Raw genomic sequence first — 16,353 nt, forward strand, 5'->3', positions numbered from 1 at the left:
TGTCAAAATTAACTTGTACTTGCAGACAGGAAAGCTAACGTTTGCTAGCTAACTAAATGCAAATATTAGCTAGCTAGCTAGCTAACGTTAACAAGTTAACTAGTAAGCTACTAGCCAAGTAGAGAAAAAGTAACTACTCAGACAATGTGAGCGTAACTAAACTGTCGCAAGCTAGGTCGTTCCTTGACTTGTTCCGACGTTGTTAATTTGAAGATTAGTCCGACAAAAAGTCTACCGAATAGCATAGCATGTAGTGCTACAGCATTGAAAGCTATTAGCAAGAGAAGTCAACGGTAATCCACAAGCTTTGCTCTGGAATGCAAACAATACGGCAGAGCTTGTGTCCTTTTCTCGACCGTGCATCGCACAACAACCAGGGAAACGGAATTACACAAAACAAATAAAAAATGCGTTAAAGTGACTAAAACTATATCATCATCCGGCTTGAATTGCACACTGAGAAGTTTTCTTCCGCCATTCTGTTTCCTTCCGTCTGACTGGCGCTTGTCTTTAGAATGACCTTTAGTTACCGACACTAATATTGACGTAATTGTCATGGTAACAGGACTCCGCGTGTTCTAAAACCACATTATGCCGCACTGTCCTACAACTAGCCATCATGACATGGGTCTAATTCTCAGTCCCATCGTTACCAACACTGTATTCACTAGCAAAATGTGGTAACACCGGTGGTGCGTAAGACCAGTGGGTCTGTTTATCTTCATTTTGAGAAACAAGAACTGGCATAGGCCTATACAGGATTATTTATTTGATCAGATTTTTTAAATACGTATGATTAAAACTCTTAATATAAAGATACTTATTTTCCAATCAACACAGCACATGCACAACACACACAGCGAGACACAAAAATACATAGGTTAGTGGAAATGTTTCATTCCAAACGCAAAATAAACCATAAAGAAGAAAAGTAGACATAAAGCAATTGCAAAGACGCAATAGTTCACAAAATATTTTCAATTAAATATGATATTTTACATGACAAGGATTGATAATATTCTTCAAAATATTATGTTTTTTTTATTTTTTTTATTAAAGGAATTAGTCAATAGACCTCCATTTTCGATTTGACATTTGAATTAAACACTTTCTTATACAGAATATGTCATACAGATTATAGCTCATTGCAATCTATCATGTTGAGATTAATAATTAAAATGATAATTTTTCAAAAGTTAAGCACAAATAAAATATATTAGCGTTCTTGCTGGTCAACTGTTTTCTTTTAAGCCTGAGCATGAAACTGGATCACAGTGATTCATTAACCCACCAAAGTGAGAATTCACTTCAGACCAGGCATTGTTAGAATACTGAACACATCCTTCTTGGCTGACAAAATCAGTGCCGTTCCATGATATGATTGGGCAATGTGAGTGTCTGTCTTGATGGTGCCTGATGCCCCGACTGGTAAAGGGGTAAAGAGGTATCAGCCGGCCAGCTCCGTGCCCCCCTCCCCCTCGCCATCACCATGGGAGCGTAGCTCCTCCAGTGTCCGGGCGAAGCGGCTCCAATCATCAGCATGGGGCACCGCCAGCTGTGAGACATACAAACATGTTAGCAGTATGTCAGGAGGTCAGTAACAGGATCTCCTTTTTTGGTTCTCAGGTGGACGCCCACCAGCTCCATTACTGATGTTCAACATCTCACCTCTCCAACATCGTAAATCCCAACGCCGCCCTCAGAGTCACCCACGGCAACCTCTTTGCCTCCCGACGACCACCTGACCTGGTTTAAAGCGCACGGCCCCTCCATCGTCACGCTGGCGCACGGAACCTAAAAACACATCTCATCATGAGTCATCGCTAGCCTACATACCGTACGGTAGTTACACACATAAACATCAGCATCCCCCCCCCCAAAACAAAGGCATGGGGTTTTCTGTGACAGGTCAGGTTTAACTGTTATGATGTAGTGTTAGCGATGGGAGTCAGCTGGCTGAGCGAGTTAGAGAATCGGGCTAGTAATCAGAAGGTCGCCGGTTTGATTCCTGGCCGTGCCAAATGACATTGTGTCCTTGGGCAAGGCACTTCACCCTACTTGCCTCGGGGGAATGTCCCTGTACTTACTGTAAGTCGCTCTGGATAAGAGCGTCTGCTAAATGACTAAATGTAAATGATGTGAGCCACAGAACGAGCTGTGACTCACCTCTGTATCGTTGTTGAGGTTCCACAGGTCCAGGCGACCCCTCCCATCTACGGACGCAAACACTGCTGGATGGACCGGAGACCACATGACATCATACACGTAATCTGCGTTGTCCTCAAACGAGTACAGTGGCTTGTTGTGCTAGACAGGAAAAACCGACAGAAATAAGCAGGCAGGCATTAGGCAGAAGAACACAAGAAAAGAGGTGGTCGATATTGTTACAGTTGATAATTCAGGCGAAAGACTTCCGAGGGCAGCAAGTCGACGAAGTAGGAGCATAACACCGTAGCATCAGTTGGTTAGGCGTTACCTTTGTGCTCCACAGTTTTACCGTCCAATCAAACGAGGAGGTAATAAAGAGGTGTGAGAAGTCAACTCCTCCCACAGCATTGTGGCAGCTGATGCCTGTAACTGGACCCTGATGCCCCTCGAACATCTCTGCTATGCCTGCCTTACTGAAGGAGAAACGCACACACAAACAATCTCAGCCCTTTCAGTCTTCCCACTGAAGATGTGACTTATATTACTACTCTGAGTGTATTGGACTAGACCGGCGTGTCCACCTGGTGTGACTGACCTGCCGTGACGGGAGGCAGAATAGACCAGCCCCTCCTCACTTCCCACCACAAAATTGTTCACGTCTCCAGTTGGAAAGGCCATCCCTGTGACGGCTACAGACCTAGACTTGTTGTACATCAGCTCTATACTCTCCTGTTCAATAGAGGACACACACAGAGTTAGCATCAACAGTCCAATTAAATGTGTAATAGGACAGAGACCGACACAAGACTGACCTGAGGCTGAGAGAGCATGTCCAGACTCCAGGAACACATCTTTCCGTCCGTTGACACGGTGATCAGGTTGTTGGCGTTCTGAGTTCCCACCACATTGACACAGTACACAGGGTGCTATGGAAAGCATATGGCATCAGAGCTATGCCATTGTTCTTGACTTTTGTTTATGTCGTTCAGGATTGTATGTTTCTGCCAGCATAGTATCCTATTCGTATTGGTCATAGATCAATCAATTTACTATACCCATAATTTCATGGAAGAGAGAATTAAGTGCTTACTGTGTGAGCTGCGGAGGACAATGGGCTCCTCTGAACAGGGGTGCGTCTATGGCTGCGGTTGTCCCACAAGACAATCTGACCTGAGTATGTCCCTCCCACAATCAGGTTGGGATGGAACTGGGCAAAACCCACCGACATCACTGAAGACTGGAGGAGGGAGGACGAGGTGTCATTGTTCATGAAACAATATGTTGAGGAGTCAGATGGCTGAGCGGTTAGGGAATCTGGCTATTAATCAGAAGGTTGCCTGTTCGATTCCCGGCCAGAAAAATGACGTTGTGTCCTTGGGCAAGGCACTTCACCCTACTTGCCTCGGGGGAATGTCCCTGTATTTACTGTAAGTCTCTCTGGATAAGAGTGGCTGATAAATGACTAAATGTAAATGTATGTGAATAAAAACAAGTAGTTTGTTAACCAACACAACAAGAAGAAGGCACATAGAAAGTACGGGGGGAGAATTGGACGGAGAGATGGACATCATTTCCTACCTGACAGTGGAATATGAATTCTGGAGTCATCTTTTTGAACTTCATGTTCCAAACCAGAGCCACACCATCAGGCTCCTGGGGAGCATCCTCATTGCTGTTGTAGGAGGCCACCAGCAGTTCAGGGTGCTGTACACACACACAAACACACACACACACACACACACACACACACACAGGTAACTGAGCAATGGACTTGAGGAAGTTAATAACTATGAGAGAATGGTTACAATGACACAGATTGTATGGTACCTGTGGAGACCAGTCGAGGCAGGTGACGACTCTATGTTTTGACCAGTGTTCATCGTAGAATTGTCGATTAAAAGAGAGATTCAACCCACCCTGCATATCCCTAAAATTGGAGGGGGAAAAAATCAGCCATGTTCTTCAGTCAAGTCGTAATTATGTTGTTCATTTGGAAGGATATTCTCACCCATCCTTGTCTTGTAGGTCTCTGCCGCTATAATCAAACAAGATGTCTGCCTCCTCAGCCAGTGCCCTTTCCACCACACGTACGGACCAATCAAAGAATACCCGGAAGTCCTCAGAGTGAAGCATTTGTTGGCTCTCCTCTTCTGTCAGCTCTCTTGGTGCATCTGAAACACGAACAAACGCATGTTTTTCCTAGAACTCTTTCTGAAAAGAAGTCTAGACTTTTAACTTAGCCAAGGCTTTACTATTTTAGGTTTAGGGTGTTGTTTGACAGACTGGAGAAGGGTTGGGGATATTGGTCCTTCTCACCTTCCTTCTTCTCCACTGACTCCTCCTTCTCCTCTGGTTGGCTCATTTGAGGTTCTGGAACCTCCTCCTCTTCTTCTTCTTCCTCTAAGGGCAGAAACAACAGACAAATCCTGAGGATCATCAGTGTCTAGATTCTGTATCCATCTGTATTGAGCATATGATTATTTTTACCGTCTTTGGGATTGGGGGCTATGGGTGTTTGGGTCTCTTTAGTGTAGCTCACCACCTCTTTGGGGAGGAAGTCAACCTGGATAATCTTTGATGGCCCAAGTCTACACATCCTGCGCCTTATGAGAAGAAGAGAAAAAACAGAATCATAGAAAGCTTTGGACTCGGCCCTGTAAATCCAGAGATGGCAAAAGTACATACTCGTGTTTAAAAGTTGAAGTACTGACTATACTTTTTCACTCAAGCCACTACTACCATTTAGTAGTAGCCATTTCACTAGCCATTACTACTGTTTTAGTTTCATGCTCATGCCACCAAATACAGATAAAAACCAGAGTAACGAGCCTGGTTTGAAAATGTTTAGAAGTATAAAGTACAGATATTTGTGTAAAGAAAAGTTCAGGAGTGAAAGTAAAAAGTTGTCAGAAAAATAAATAGTGAAGTAACCAGAAAAATCTACTTAAGTACAGTAATGAAGTATTTGTACTTTGTTACTTTTCATCTTTGTGTAAGTCCCTGCTGACACAGGGACATTGAAAGGAGAGAGACTTACCCCAGGTCTGAGTCTGCTAAAAGCTGCAGTGTAGAGGGATCAGAGTCCCACTGCAGAGCCCTAGACATGGTAGCAGGGAGCACCAAAAGCACATCTCATTAAACCACACTCAGGATACTGAAGATGCACGATGTCATGCTAGACATTGGGTACACAAACACACACAAAAAAAACTCACTCCACATCACTGGCTTAAGCCTGATACAACTATGCATGTCACGTAACGAGACCCAACATGGATTACACTGATGTGACTCCAGGCCACTAAAGTAAGCATCACAGAACTATTGGTCTTGATGATATGATGCATTCTCCACAGCAGTACTACACAGACTGGTCCTTACCGATATCTGGCGTTCCATTTACAGATGTAAAAAACAAAAGAGGATAACCATAAGACATGTGTTGCTACCAGTGTGGAAGGATGAGGTTGAAAGAGGTGAGACAGAGTTGAGGATATAGAAGAGGATTAGGGAAAGGAGAAGGTGGGCATGAGGAGAGGACGTGAGGAGAAATGAGGATGGGTGAGAGTTTAAGTTCCTTACCGGCCCCCTGTCCCTCCATCCACAGACTCCAGGCTGCCCGCTTCACTACAGGTGCTGACTGATAGCGAAGAGGGAGACAGAGGGGTTGGGACTAAATAATGAAAATAACAGGTATCCCAGGTGAGTGGCTGCAGGGGCTGCACTGGTGGCCAGCATTATCATAACCATACCCAGTCACAGCCAATCCCACAGGAATCAAATCAACAGGATGGTTAAAAGCAAAGACAAAATAAATTCAAGAGAAAAAGGGAGAGATTTGTCATGTGTCTTACCTATGGTTGCCCACTTCAAAGAATGTATATCGATTTCTATGTGAATTTGAATGTAACCACTTGCTTATATTTCGTAATTTTACATCCACTTCTTAGGTGTGTGTTATGGAATGTTCCTACATGGGACACATACATCTAGATGCTTGGATTTAATGTCATTTCATTGTACTGTGCTGTGATCAAGAACGTCCAACATCCGTGGCTCCCCACCAAACTCGGAAGAAAAAATAACCTTGCACGAGAGATTGCGCTCACTAAAATGTTAACCATGTACTTATATAAGGTCTGTACCTAGGGGAGGTTCAGGAGAAATGCCAATACTCTGCAGAAGTGCCTCTGTCTCTCTGCGTTTGCGATCCAAGTCAGAATCCTCAGAGACAGCCTCTTGCTGCTGTTGTGTATCAGACTGAGCACAGGGGGAAAGGGGTAGACAGTAAGAGGAAAGAGATGGGAGCAAAGCAAACAGTAAGCAAAATGTCACTAGGGATAACACCAAGGCAAATCGAAAGTGGGTCTTACGTCTTTCTTTTTCTTTTCCTCTTCCTTTCTCTTCTTTTCTTCTCTTATTTGAGCTAAGCGTTGTTTCTTACGCTCCAGCTCAGCCTTTAGGTCGCTTTTGTCTGACATCTTTGCCTATTGGTTGGAAACAAAACCACCGTCCTGCTCTTTTACATTTGACTTATTGTTTATGTTCCTATGAATGAGTTTGACCCTGACTTGAGCCATCTCTATTGTAACCCATTAATTGACATACATTATGGGGAAAAAACAACAGCTATCATACTAATTCTACTTCTCTAGCACAAAATTGTTAATTGAAAGATTAGCGAGAACAGTAGACACGAGCCTTTTATGTCTACGAGAACTAATGTGGCTTGAGGTTCCATGGTTGCCTGCAAGCCCTGGGTCTTTAGAGAAACTTAAGTGTAAACACAATTTTTCAAAACTGAAGGCCTATCATGTCATTACAAAAACAATGGACGCTAGGCAAATGTATAAACATACAAATGCGTTTATATTCATCATTCGTTGGCAAACAAATAATTAAATGGGTGGGGCTGTGGATGTGCAACAAAACTGAAAATTAAAATAAACACAGAAAATGACAAAACAAAATCGAGGGAAAATACTTTATTACTCAACACAATTCGGACAATGGAGAAATCTGGGACCGTGTGGATGATTTCGCAAGCTAGTTAGCTAATAAAATGAAATCAATTCAACAAACACAAAGATGAAAAATAATAGCAATATGGAAAATGAGATGTCACGGGCAACAATGTACTGTTTAGCCTACTGATGTCAAATCAATAAGCTTTTTTCAAATCGCCGCTCACAAATTAGTGAATGCGAATGATGATGCTACACAATGAATTGCTAGCTAGTCACAATCATGCACTGCAAATAGATGCGCCATACCGTGCCTTGATTTGCGTCTGTAACTGTTTCTTTGCTGCTCCTGCAACAATTTAACGTTATAGCAAGAAATCTAACTGCGGTGCACACATAAATAGGTCATTTATGATGTTCAATCGATCCGAGGATAGAGAGAATATTAACGAAAATATACAATGAGGTCTTTCTTTCTCCAGTTAGCTTAGGTGAAGCCAAGCCAAAGCCACCCCAGACATTCTCTGGCCACCTTCTACCTTATTTCCGGTTAATTTTTATCTAAACCAGAGCCATAGAAAATTTCTATGGCTCTGATCTAAACTTTTCAAAATAAAGGATGTGAGACAAAATGTACTTATTATTTGACTGTCAAAAGTAAACTTTCTTCTCCCTTCAAAATATATATATAAAGTATTATTTATAATACGTGTAATGTGTGGGGGCTAACGTTTACATTTACATTTAGTCATTTAGCAGACGAATATAGCAGTAGAATCTAATAATATATCTGAGTCTGATGCCCGTGACCGAGTAGAACAAGTCATAGAGAGCTTGGCTGCATACTCTGCCGTCACAGATTTACACATTAATAGTAGCTCTGCCACTGTTTTATTCATTGTTTGACATCAAGTTGCTCAGTCTGTGATGCGTCCTCTAAAGACCCGGCAATTCAATCAATTTCCCGGCACATTTGCAATGTAATGCAATGCAGATGTGCACACCGCCCCCTACCGAACAAGATGGATAGCTCGGTCAGCAGGGAGCTGAAGAAGAGCGGCTACTGACGTCACTCTGCTGCGCCGGATCAGAATGCTTTTTCGTTCATTTTGCATTTCTGCAAATGCATTTGAATTTGAATTGTGGTCACGATTTTACAGCCACGTTCTTAAAATGAAAATGCATTTCTGGAAATGCATTTGAATTTGAATTGTGGTCACGATTTTGCAGCCACGTTCTTAAAATGAAAATGCATTTCTGGAAATGCATTTGAATTTGAATTGTGGTCACGATTTTGCAGCCACGTTCTTGAAAATGAAAATGCATTTCTGGAAATGCATTTGAATTTGAATTGTGGTCACGATTTTGCAGTCACGTTCTTAAAATGAAAATGCATTTTAATTTTCAAATTTTACATTTCAAATTGAATTTTGGTATCTATTTGCTGGGGCATGTTTTGAAAATTAAATCTCAAATGTCTATTTCTTTTTCATTTTAATTAAGTGAAAGATTGAGCACTCTTGAAGAAGAAAATTAAAATGCAAATAGGATGATTGATTACTAATTTCATTTATGAGTCAAATAATGCAGCCACATTCTTAAAATGCAAATGCATTTCTGGAAATGCATTTTCATTTGAATTTTGGTAACAATTTGCTTCCATACACCAGGAGGAAACCCTATGGCCTTTGTTTAATTCTTGACTGAACATTCCACAAGTTCAGGTTCCAGGGAAACACTAACCGCTGGGTGCTTCTTCCTGTACCAACATTTTGTGTACCTGGATGTGATTACAACCTAGGGCTGATTAACTTCATTATATTTCCTCAAAACCTGTTTTATTGAACCAACTGTCTACAAACATTTTCCTTGAGTCCATGACATCTAGTCAAATGATACATTTTGTTTTATGGTTTTCTCGCAACAAGTGTGTCTAAATGTACTTTTTAGCTCAACATTTCCCACTCGCTTAATTTTAAACATGCTCAGGTAGTTAATTTGCAGCTGTTTTCTGGCACAGCCAGAAAGCTATAGGACACTTTTGCTTTTGAGGGCTATCAAGATAGATGTTACTACTCTCAGATTAATACAGAAGTTGCCACCATTGGACTTATCTCAGAGGTGACTTTCTTCACGTTGATCGATCAATAACACGGTACATCTTTTCATGATCTTGTTCCGCATGTATAACTCAATAGGCATTTCACTGAATGACTTCCACAAAACAGTGATACATATTCCTTACTCTTTATTACATGTACTTCATTCACCGTGAACAATCAGAAGTGGGTACTTTCAAGGCAGAGGAATGGAACAGCATTGCCATGACATGCTCCGTTCCAGGTTTCACCTGAAGCCATTCAGAAGTATGGCAGTCCTTCAAACTGCAACCAGACCTCAGACCTCCTTCTGAACGACCTCACAACCAAACTAATCTGTGCCATATTGTCTTCTAAAAATAGTGTTACCTAAACACACATGCACACACTCAAGACGCACACACTGACTGACACGCACACACACAAAGAAACAAAACACAGTAAGCAGCTAGTGGTGCAGTTCTAATCCCAGAGTATTTCATACAAAATAATTACTATAAAAAGTAAGCCAACTCACCCACCACAAAACCTTGCCCCACATTTAACCTCTACAATCTCCAAACAAGGAGGAGAGGCAGATTTGACATAATGCATTATGAAACATACAAAAACACATAAAAAAGAGCAAGGTGGCTTTCCTCTGTAATGGCGAGTTAACAAAGACATCAAACTGTACATGTTTTCAGAAACGGATAAAAAGACTGACAGCAACATCAAAGTGTGTTTCATGATTTCATTCATAATAGTGGCTGTCAGGGGTGTGGTGTCCTGAGTGTCCTGTAGGGGGCGATGCCCGACAAAGAGGCACAAGAGCTGGACTGGCACACAGATCACTCTGTTGCTGGTAGATAATTGGTGTAGTGCGTCTGAGCGTGTCTGTTTGTGTGTGTGCCCAGTCCCAGGTCATGATTTTCCTCTTAGCCAGATTAGCCAGGCTGTAGATGAGTGAGTCTCTGGCAGCCCTGAGAGAGTGAATGTAGGCGCACGTGTGTGTGTGTGTGTGTAAGAGAAGGGAGGAGGGACAGGAGATCCAACTGAAAAAGGAGGTTGACAGAATCCTGGATGAAGGTGGTAGGAGGAAACAGGGGGGTGACTTAAAAAGAAAGAGAGAGAGGACTGTGTCCGGTCCAAAACGGTTCCCCAGACACAGTTTTGTGAGTCACATGGTGCAGCACTTGTTCTTGTGGTTGTGAGGTTCTTTGAAGCGTAACCGTTGTTTGGGTCGGTATTTCTCCAGGTAGGTCAGCTGCTTGCTGTTGATGGCTCCTCTGCGCTTCCTGGAACATAGACAGGAACAGTAGTTGAGACTCTCTCTCTTACATTTCTTTGGTGTGGTTCTAGTCATGAACTAAAACGAGTATTTTAAATTGATTTATAAAAATAAATTAATAAATACACAAATAAAGACTTTTCATGACTATTAGACCAGCACTAGGATTAAGCGCTCCTGCCATGTCTCTGTAGAAGGTGTCATAATGGATTTGGGATTAGAAAATTATATATTTCCACTCCCTTGTAAAGCACATCATTGCTGTTTGAAGTTGTTTTGATTCGTTGACTCACTGTCTGATGAACTGAATGGCATCCTCATACTTCATGCCACTCTCAATCAGTGCCAGTGCCACAAGTACAGGAGCCCTGAAGGACACAGAGGTAAGCCAAAGTTTATGAAACTGATCAACCAATGATAGCTCTCATATCCAGCATTGGCAAATAACAACAGGAAATGTCATTGGCTGTGTTCGGAGTTCTGAGAGTGTATGTGGCCTGGCATGTTTTGCGTTCAGCCTGGGTTAGTGTGGATGTATGGTCTCACCGTCCCAGTCCAGCCACACAGTGGACAGCCACGCAGCATCCTGGGTCTTCAAAGAACTTGTTCTTCAGTAGGCTCAACCAATCATCCACAATCTTGGTGGGGGGGGGTGCACCATCATCAAAGGGCCAGTCCTGGACCAAGATCGAATGTCATGAAACACACATATTTGGAATGTTTTTGAAACACATAAATTCACAGACTACTGTCTATCTGTCCTGTTTTGTGCACACCACCTGGACTTCCAGAAACTGGGAAGTCAAAAGACTCTCGAACAGATGTGTGTGTGTGTGTGTGTACATATTTATGTCCCTGGGAGGGTACTGCTCAAGACACTATACCAGGGAAGACCAGAAGTTGGTGCTAATGACTCACCATGACTGTGATGCCATCATTCTCCAGGGGAGTTTTGTCGTAAGTGACCTCACACACTCTGACGACCGTAGTCGCACCATACTTCTTTAGGTCCTGGATAGACAAATGGCGGCACAACTGTGTAACACAACCAGTGCCAATATGGAACAACTGGACTACAGAAGAACAGTATACGTCTATTGTCATGAAGATATGGGACTGGATGTCTGTGATCTCACCTCGATGAAGGTGCCTAGGGTGGAGTTGGTAGGGTTGTGTGTGATGAGGAAGCGCATGTTCTTGTGGCTGAGTTCCACTGGCGCTGGGCGATTCATGTTAGCCATACTGTAGTGGCCGCTGCTAAGACAGAAAAACCCCTTGTTCTCCTTCTCTCAAAGGCAGCAGAGGCCACAGTCCACCAGTTCAGTGTCTGGGTAGCTGTTAGCCAGTGGGCTGTGACCAGTCTTAGCCTCGGCTCAAAGCTGCAGGGGCTAGCCAAGTGTCAGGGCCCCTAGTGTCCCACTGGTCCCTCAGAGACACTGTAGGGTCCAGTAGGATTTTATGGTTCTGGTCCTCCAGGGCAGGGGAGCAATAGAAGACACTTGTCGGTCTGGCGGTAGCTTACTCTGCCCTTTGACCCCTGACTCGCTACCCCATCTGGTGAGCTGGTCTGGAAGTCAGGTACAATCGTGGCAAGGGGTGTTCTGGGTGTAGGTGCAGGGGAGTCCTGATTGCAGGGTGGGGGGTCCTTTGGGGATTCAGGGATGGGAGATGCTAGGCATCCTCCCCATGGGCACAGGGGCTCAGACGCTGGGATGTTGGGCGTGGCAGTAGTCTCCGCTCCCCTGCAAGAACTCCATCAACCACCAACCAATCACAGGGCTGCTCTACATACAGGAGGACAGAGGAAAAAGGTGTTAGCTGCCGGAGTATCCTGTTCCACATCTTTTTCACATACTCTTACAAACTGACATAGATCATGTGTCTACTAATTTACAAAGTCTATGGTCACAATTTCAGAGAATGCAAGAATAAACAATACTTGGTTTACACTCACACTAGAGGTTTGATTTGTCACACTAGAAGCTTATGAATTCTGTAACAATAATAAAGGAACATTGTACTACTGTAGCATTCTGCTACTTATAGTCATGTTCACAGTTGGACTTTTAGAAAATAGTTTCTAAAAAGTAGCAACAGTCTTATCAACTCAAAATGCATAACCTTCATAGTTCACACACCAATGTCTACATCTCTAAACATGATGTCTCTATAACCAGGTAGCCTATCTTCAGACTTGCTGGAAGCCAAAGACCATGTCTTGCATAATATGTCTTGCATATCTTATGCATATGCATGTCTTGCCCATGTCTTGCATAATAACATGGCATAATAACATGGCTGGGACAAAAGAAATGAAACAGGATTCCAGAACACTTGAAGATTTGGACAAACAAGCATTTGCATTTACTCTCCTTCTCTCTCAGACGCACACACACACTACAGAATCACAAGAAAGCCCCAAGTAATCTGGCTAATCTTCACTGTCTCTCCCTCCTCCCCTGTCAGGCTGTTCTACTTAGGCCTCCCCACCTACTTTGCTGTTAGCGTAATCCAGTAGACCTTTTCCACTCCTACCTTCCTAATATCCCGATTCACTACCACCCTCTCCTCTTTCCACAGTTTATTCTACTATTTACTCTCCTACCCTTAAGTTACCCTCCTCTCCCTTACCTTAGTGTAAGTCTGTTTTCCTCTAGGGACAAAGCGTGTGTCTGTGGTGATAAGCACGTCCCATGGGCAGTTCCCACCGCTGACTCCAGTGACTGAATCTGCTCTGAGCCAGTTGAGTCTGCCCTGGCTTGCCATATGACACTGACAGCACTCAACTGCTAATGTCACAAACAAATGCACACTTAATGCTCTTAGGAGGGCGAGAGCAAGGCCCTGCCCCTCAGCCTTTTCCCCCTGCCGGCCCCTCCCCTTGCCAGGCCCACCATAAAAATAGAACGTCCAGCAAGTCAACCTAGAAGGTTCACTAAGCTGCCTCATATAGCAGCAAGCCTGCATAAATCCCCTCACTCTGTATTGCGGACCTATAGTTATAGTACATGTTTGGCTAACCCTACATATCTGTAACCCCTTCCTGTAGAGCCTGAGAGCTGGCATTTCTATGCATGTCACCTTCTCAGATATGGTAACTGGCCTGTGTACATAAGTTAACACCCAACTGCTTTCCAGACACGGAGACCATGCTAGCCTAGTTAACATGGCTTGGATATGTGATAAGTTATTTTAGAAAAGAGTAGAAAACTCTTTGAGCCAGCAAGCCGATAACTCTTGGCACGAGAGTAAATAGTGATTGCTAAAATAACCTTCTCAGAAAAGCTGCAAACCAAGCCTGTGTGGTAATGTATGCAGTGGTCCTTGCTTATTAGTGCCCGATAAAGAATGTGATGACATGTTTGTTGTGACCATCATACTGAAATAGAAGAGATTCAGAAAGATTAGAGTTAAATTTAGATTACTAAGAATGGTCAAGAAATGTCAAGATACTGAAATACTTTTGTAATGAGATTGAAAACCATAAAAAGGTTGGTAAACAACCTTTTAAAACCTTTACATACATATTCTCTAAAATCTAAGACCCAGCCCTTCTCTGCCTGCCAATGACTAGCAAGCAGACTGACTGCTAGCTGAGATATAATTGCTCTCATATTCACAATGGCTCAGTGCTGGCTAAAGTTTGCTTGCCTTTGCTGGCTAACCTAATCTCACGACCAGTCATCAAAAAAACAAGTCCTCATCCCTCTCTACTCCACTTTTCTGGCCAGGACTTAACACTTCTCGGTCTAATCCTTTTACACAAGGCTGCAGTGAAAGGTTCCACAGAGCCAATGTCTTTACCTCTAATCACAAGCAGGTCATGGTTGTTGTCGTCTTTATAGCAGATAACTAAATGAGGTCCTCACTCACCTGGGAGGTGGCCAGTAGAGATCCCTACTCTATCTCAACAGCATGTCTCCTATACTTGAGGGCCAGACTTAGGCTTTGAGTGTGTGTTTACAAGACCAGTGTGTTTTAGGTCTTGGGACTGGTAACCCATGTGAGGTTCCCCCTGGTATTGAGAGTGCATGTGTGTGTGTTGCATGTTTGGCACCAGTCTACAGGTGCTTTCCCAGGTGAGGTCTGCTGCTGACAGACCCAGGAGAGGAGAGGTGTACTGGACAAGTAGCATTGTTTGATTCTTCAGTTCAGTGCTCTTCTCTCTGCCACCTGCTCTCGAAATAGACCAGCAGCAGCTGCTAGCCCATAAATATAGCTTGGCCTCAGACTAGGAGAGCCAGGGATTCCACATTCCTCCGAGAGCTAGGCACTTGTTATGAAACCTGAGCACGTGCCAGTCCTCAAAGTTACAGTCACACAGGCAGCACATGATGAGACATACATGAGCAGCATCATGAGTTTCCATGAATGGGCAGCCAGTGGCACATAGGCACTTGTTAGAATTGCATTGCCATAGTTCAACCAATCAGGAAATCTTAACTGCTTTTAAGTGCTGTCGAATGTGTAAAATTGGTTTTATTTTATTATGACTGTTTAATAGCATGTTGTTTTGTGGTTGATATACACTGACCTGGATATAAGGTAGCCCTGTCTACAACTGTATTCCCAACAGCATGGTATTTTCACCACAAGGACATCCCCTTGCTTCCCAAGGGTCTATTCGGACTCTTAAGAGTTTCAAGAACAGACCATGGTTGTGTGAGAGTCTGACTACTGCCATGAGCTTCCAGGATTGCACAACTTAGAAGGTCAAACCAGATGAACATAAACAGGAAAAGGGGCATGGGACACCCAATACCCAAGACCACATTAATTACAAAACATCTCAACCAAGTTCTAGTCTATGAGGCCCACCGCATTCAATGGACGCAATATTTCAGACAATATTTATTAATCTATACGGAAGGCATGACAACCTGACCCCTAACCGTACCGCAATCCCAACAGAAACAGACTAGCCAGCTACTACTTTATTGACACTTTGATTCCTTCTCTCCCCGTGCCTCTACTTTTACACCTTTATCTTCGTAATTAAACAATCGAATACGTTGCTAGAACCACAATTTGCATTGTGACAATTGGAGCATTACCAGTGGCGTAGACGAATTCGTTATTTATAATAGATGTAATAACGTCGATGATTAAGAACGATTCCCCACAAGCATTAACGTTACTTGCTGAAAGTCGGATAGCTAGTGATAGGAAACTATTTTATTGTCATGATAACTATCATATGTTAGGTTGGGTGTCCAGAATTCATGTGATAAACAAACACGGTACTCGCAAATTCGTATAAGTATACATTTCCATGCATTCTACAAACAGTAACCTATATGCTTTTGTGAGATGACGTTGGTTGCAAGGCAGGTTAAAATGTTTCCATTTAGCTAGGCTACTTCAATTAACTAGCACTAGCTATTACCGACTAGCTACCTAACCCATAATACCTAGCTAGCTAGCCACTATCCTATCCTAGCCACTAAACATATCGGCAGTAAGGTTAAATTGATCACTAAATAGTGAATATAGTAATCTAGTAGTGCAAGCCAGCTACACGCACAATGCAGACCTAAACTAGAATACGTTTAAGATAAAACTTTAAGGATAAATCTCAGAATAATTACTTAGTTTGCTAGCTAGATAAATAGCTAACGCGCTAGCGCGTTTAATACTGCGCGAGCCTTTAAACGGCACGAGCTAACGAAGCATTCTAGAGACTTACCCTCTCCAAGATAGAATATTTGAGTCTATGTCACCATCGGTTCCTCTATATTTTTCTATTAATTACTCAATTTTGCATTGTTTACACTGTCATAAATCAGTCGAATTCTGTCCATGTGCATCGAGAACGACAACAATGACGTTTCATCTCCATCACTGTCTCCATGGAAACCAAACGTCACAAATA

The 16,353-nt window shown here is 42.9% G+C and overlaps 2 protein-coding genes across 5 annotated transcripts; both read right to left on the reverse strand.

Annotated features, from left to right (window-relative positions):
* Positions 1 to 1,196: 1,196 nt before the first annotated feature.
* On the reverse strand, positions 1,197 to 7,632 carry dync1i1 (dynein, cytoplasmic 1, intermediate chain 1). Of its 3 annotated transcripts, none has more exons than XM_062465572.1 (17): positions 7,422 to 7,632; positions 6,522 to 6,635; positions 6,294 to 6,408; positions 5,731 to 5,821; positions 5,186 to 5,245; positions 4,636 to 4,751; positions 4,465 to 4,548; positions 4,157 to 4,319; positions 3,976 to 4,075; positions 3,727 to 3,852; positions 3,239 to 3,385; positions 2,961 to 3,074; positions 2,744 to 2,877; positions 2,477 to 2,621; positions 2,167 to 2,307; positions 1,669 to 1,794; positions 1,197 to 1,555 (listed from the first exon to the last, which is right to left on the reverse strand). In XM_062465572.1, exons 2-17 carry the CDS (start codon positions 6,627 to 6,629, stop codon positions 1,448 to 1,450), a joined length of 1,878 nt encoding a protein of 625 aa, XP_062321556.1. In that variant the 5' UTR covers positions 6,630 to 6,635; positions 7,422 to 7,632; the 3' UTR covers positions 1,197 to 1,447. The 3 variants fall into 3 exon arrangements, with proteins under 3 accessions (XP_062321556.1, XP_062321557.1, XP_062321558.1); XM_062465573.1 differs by having other exon boundaries at positions 5,731 to 5,788; positions 7,422 to 7,631; XM_062465574.1 differs by lacking the exons at positions 5,731 to 5,821; positions 6,294 to 6,408; positions 6,522 to 6,635; positions 7,422 to 7,632 and adding an exon at positions 5,530 to 5,715.
* A 1,708-nt stretch (positions 7,633 to 9,340) lies between these two features.
* On the reverse strand, positions 9,341 to 16,321 carry LOC134023446 (protein tyrosine phosphatase type IVA 3). Of its 2 annotated transcripts, none has more exons than XM_062465578.1 (6): positions 16,168 to 16,321; positions 11,618 to 12,265; positions 11,400 to 11,492; positions 11,028 to 11,158; positions 10,775 to 10,849; positions 9,341 to 10,488 (listed from the first exon to the last, which is right to left on the reverse strand). In XM_062465578.1, the coding sequence occupies exons 2-6, from the start codon at positions 11,720 to 11,722 to the stop codon at positions 10,371 to 10,373; spliced, it is 522 nt and encodes a 173-aa protein (XP_062321562.1). In that variant the 5' UTR covers positions 11,723 to 12,265; positions 16,168 to 16,321; the 3' UTR covers positions 9,341 to 10,370. The 2 variants fall into 2 exon arrangements, with proteins under 2 accessions (XP_062321562.1, XP_062321561.1); XM_062465577.1 differs by lacking the exon at positions 16,168 to 16,321 and adding an exon at positions 13,113 to 13,268.
* Positions 16,322 to 16,353: the final 32 nt, after the last annotated feature.

This window comes from Osmerus eperlanus, chromosome 7 (assembly GCF_963692335.1).
Source record: "Osmerus eperlanus chromosome 7, fOsmEpe2.1, whole genome shotgun sequence".
Taxonomy (NCBI): Eukaryota; Metazoa; Chordata; class Actinopteri; order Osmeriformes; family Osmeridae; genus Osmerus; species Osmerus eperlanus.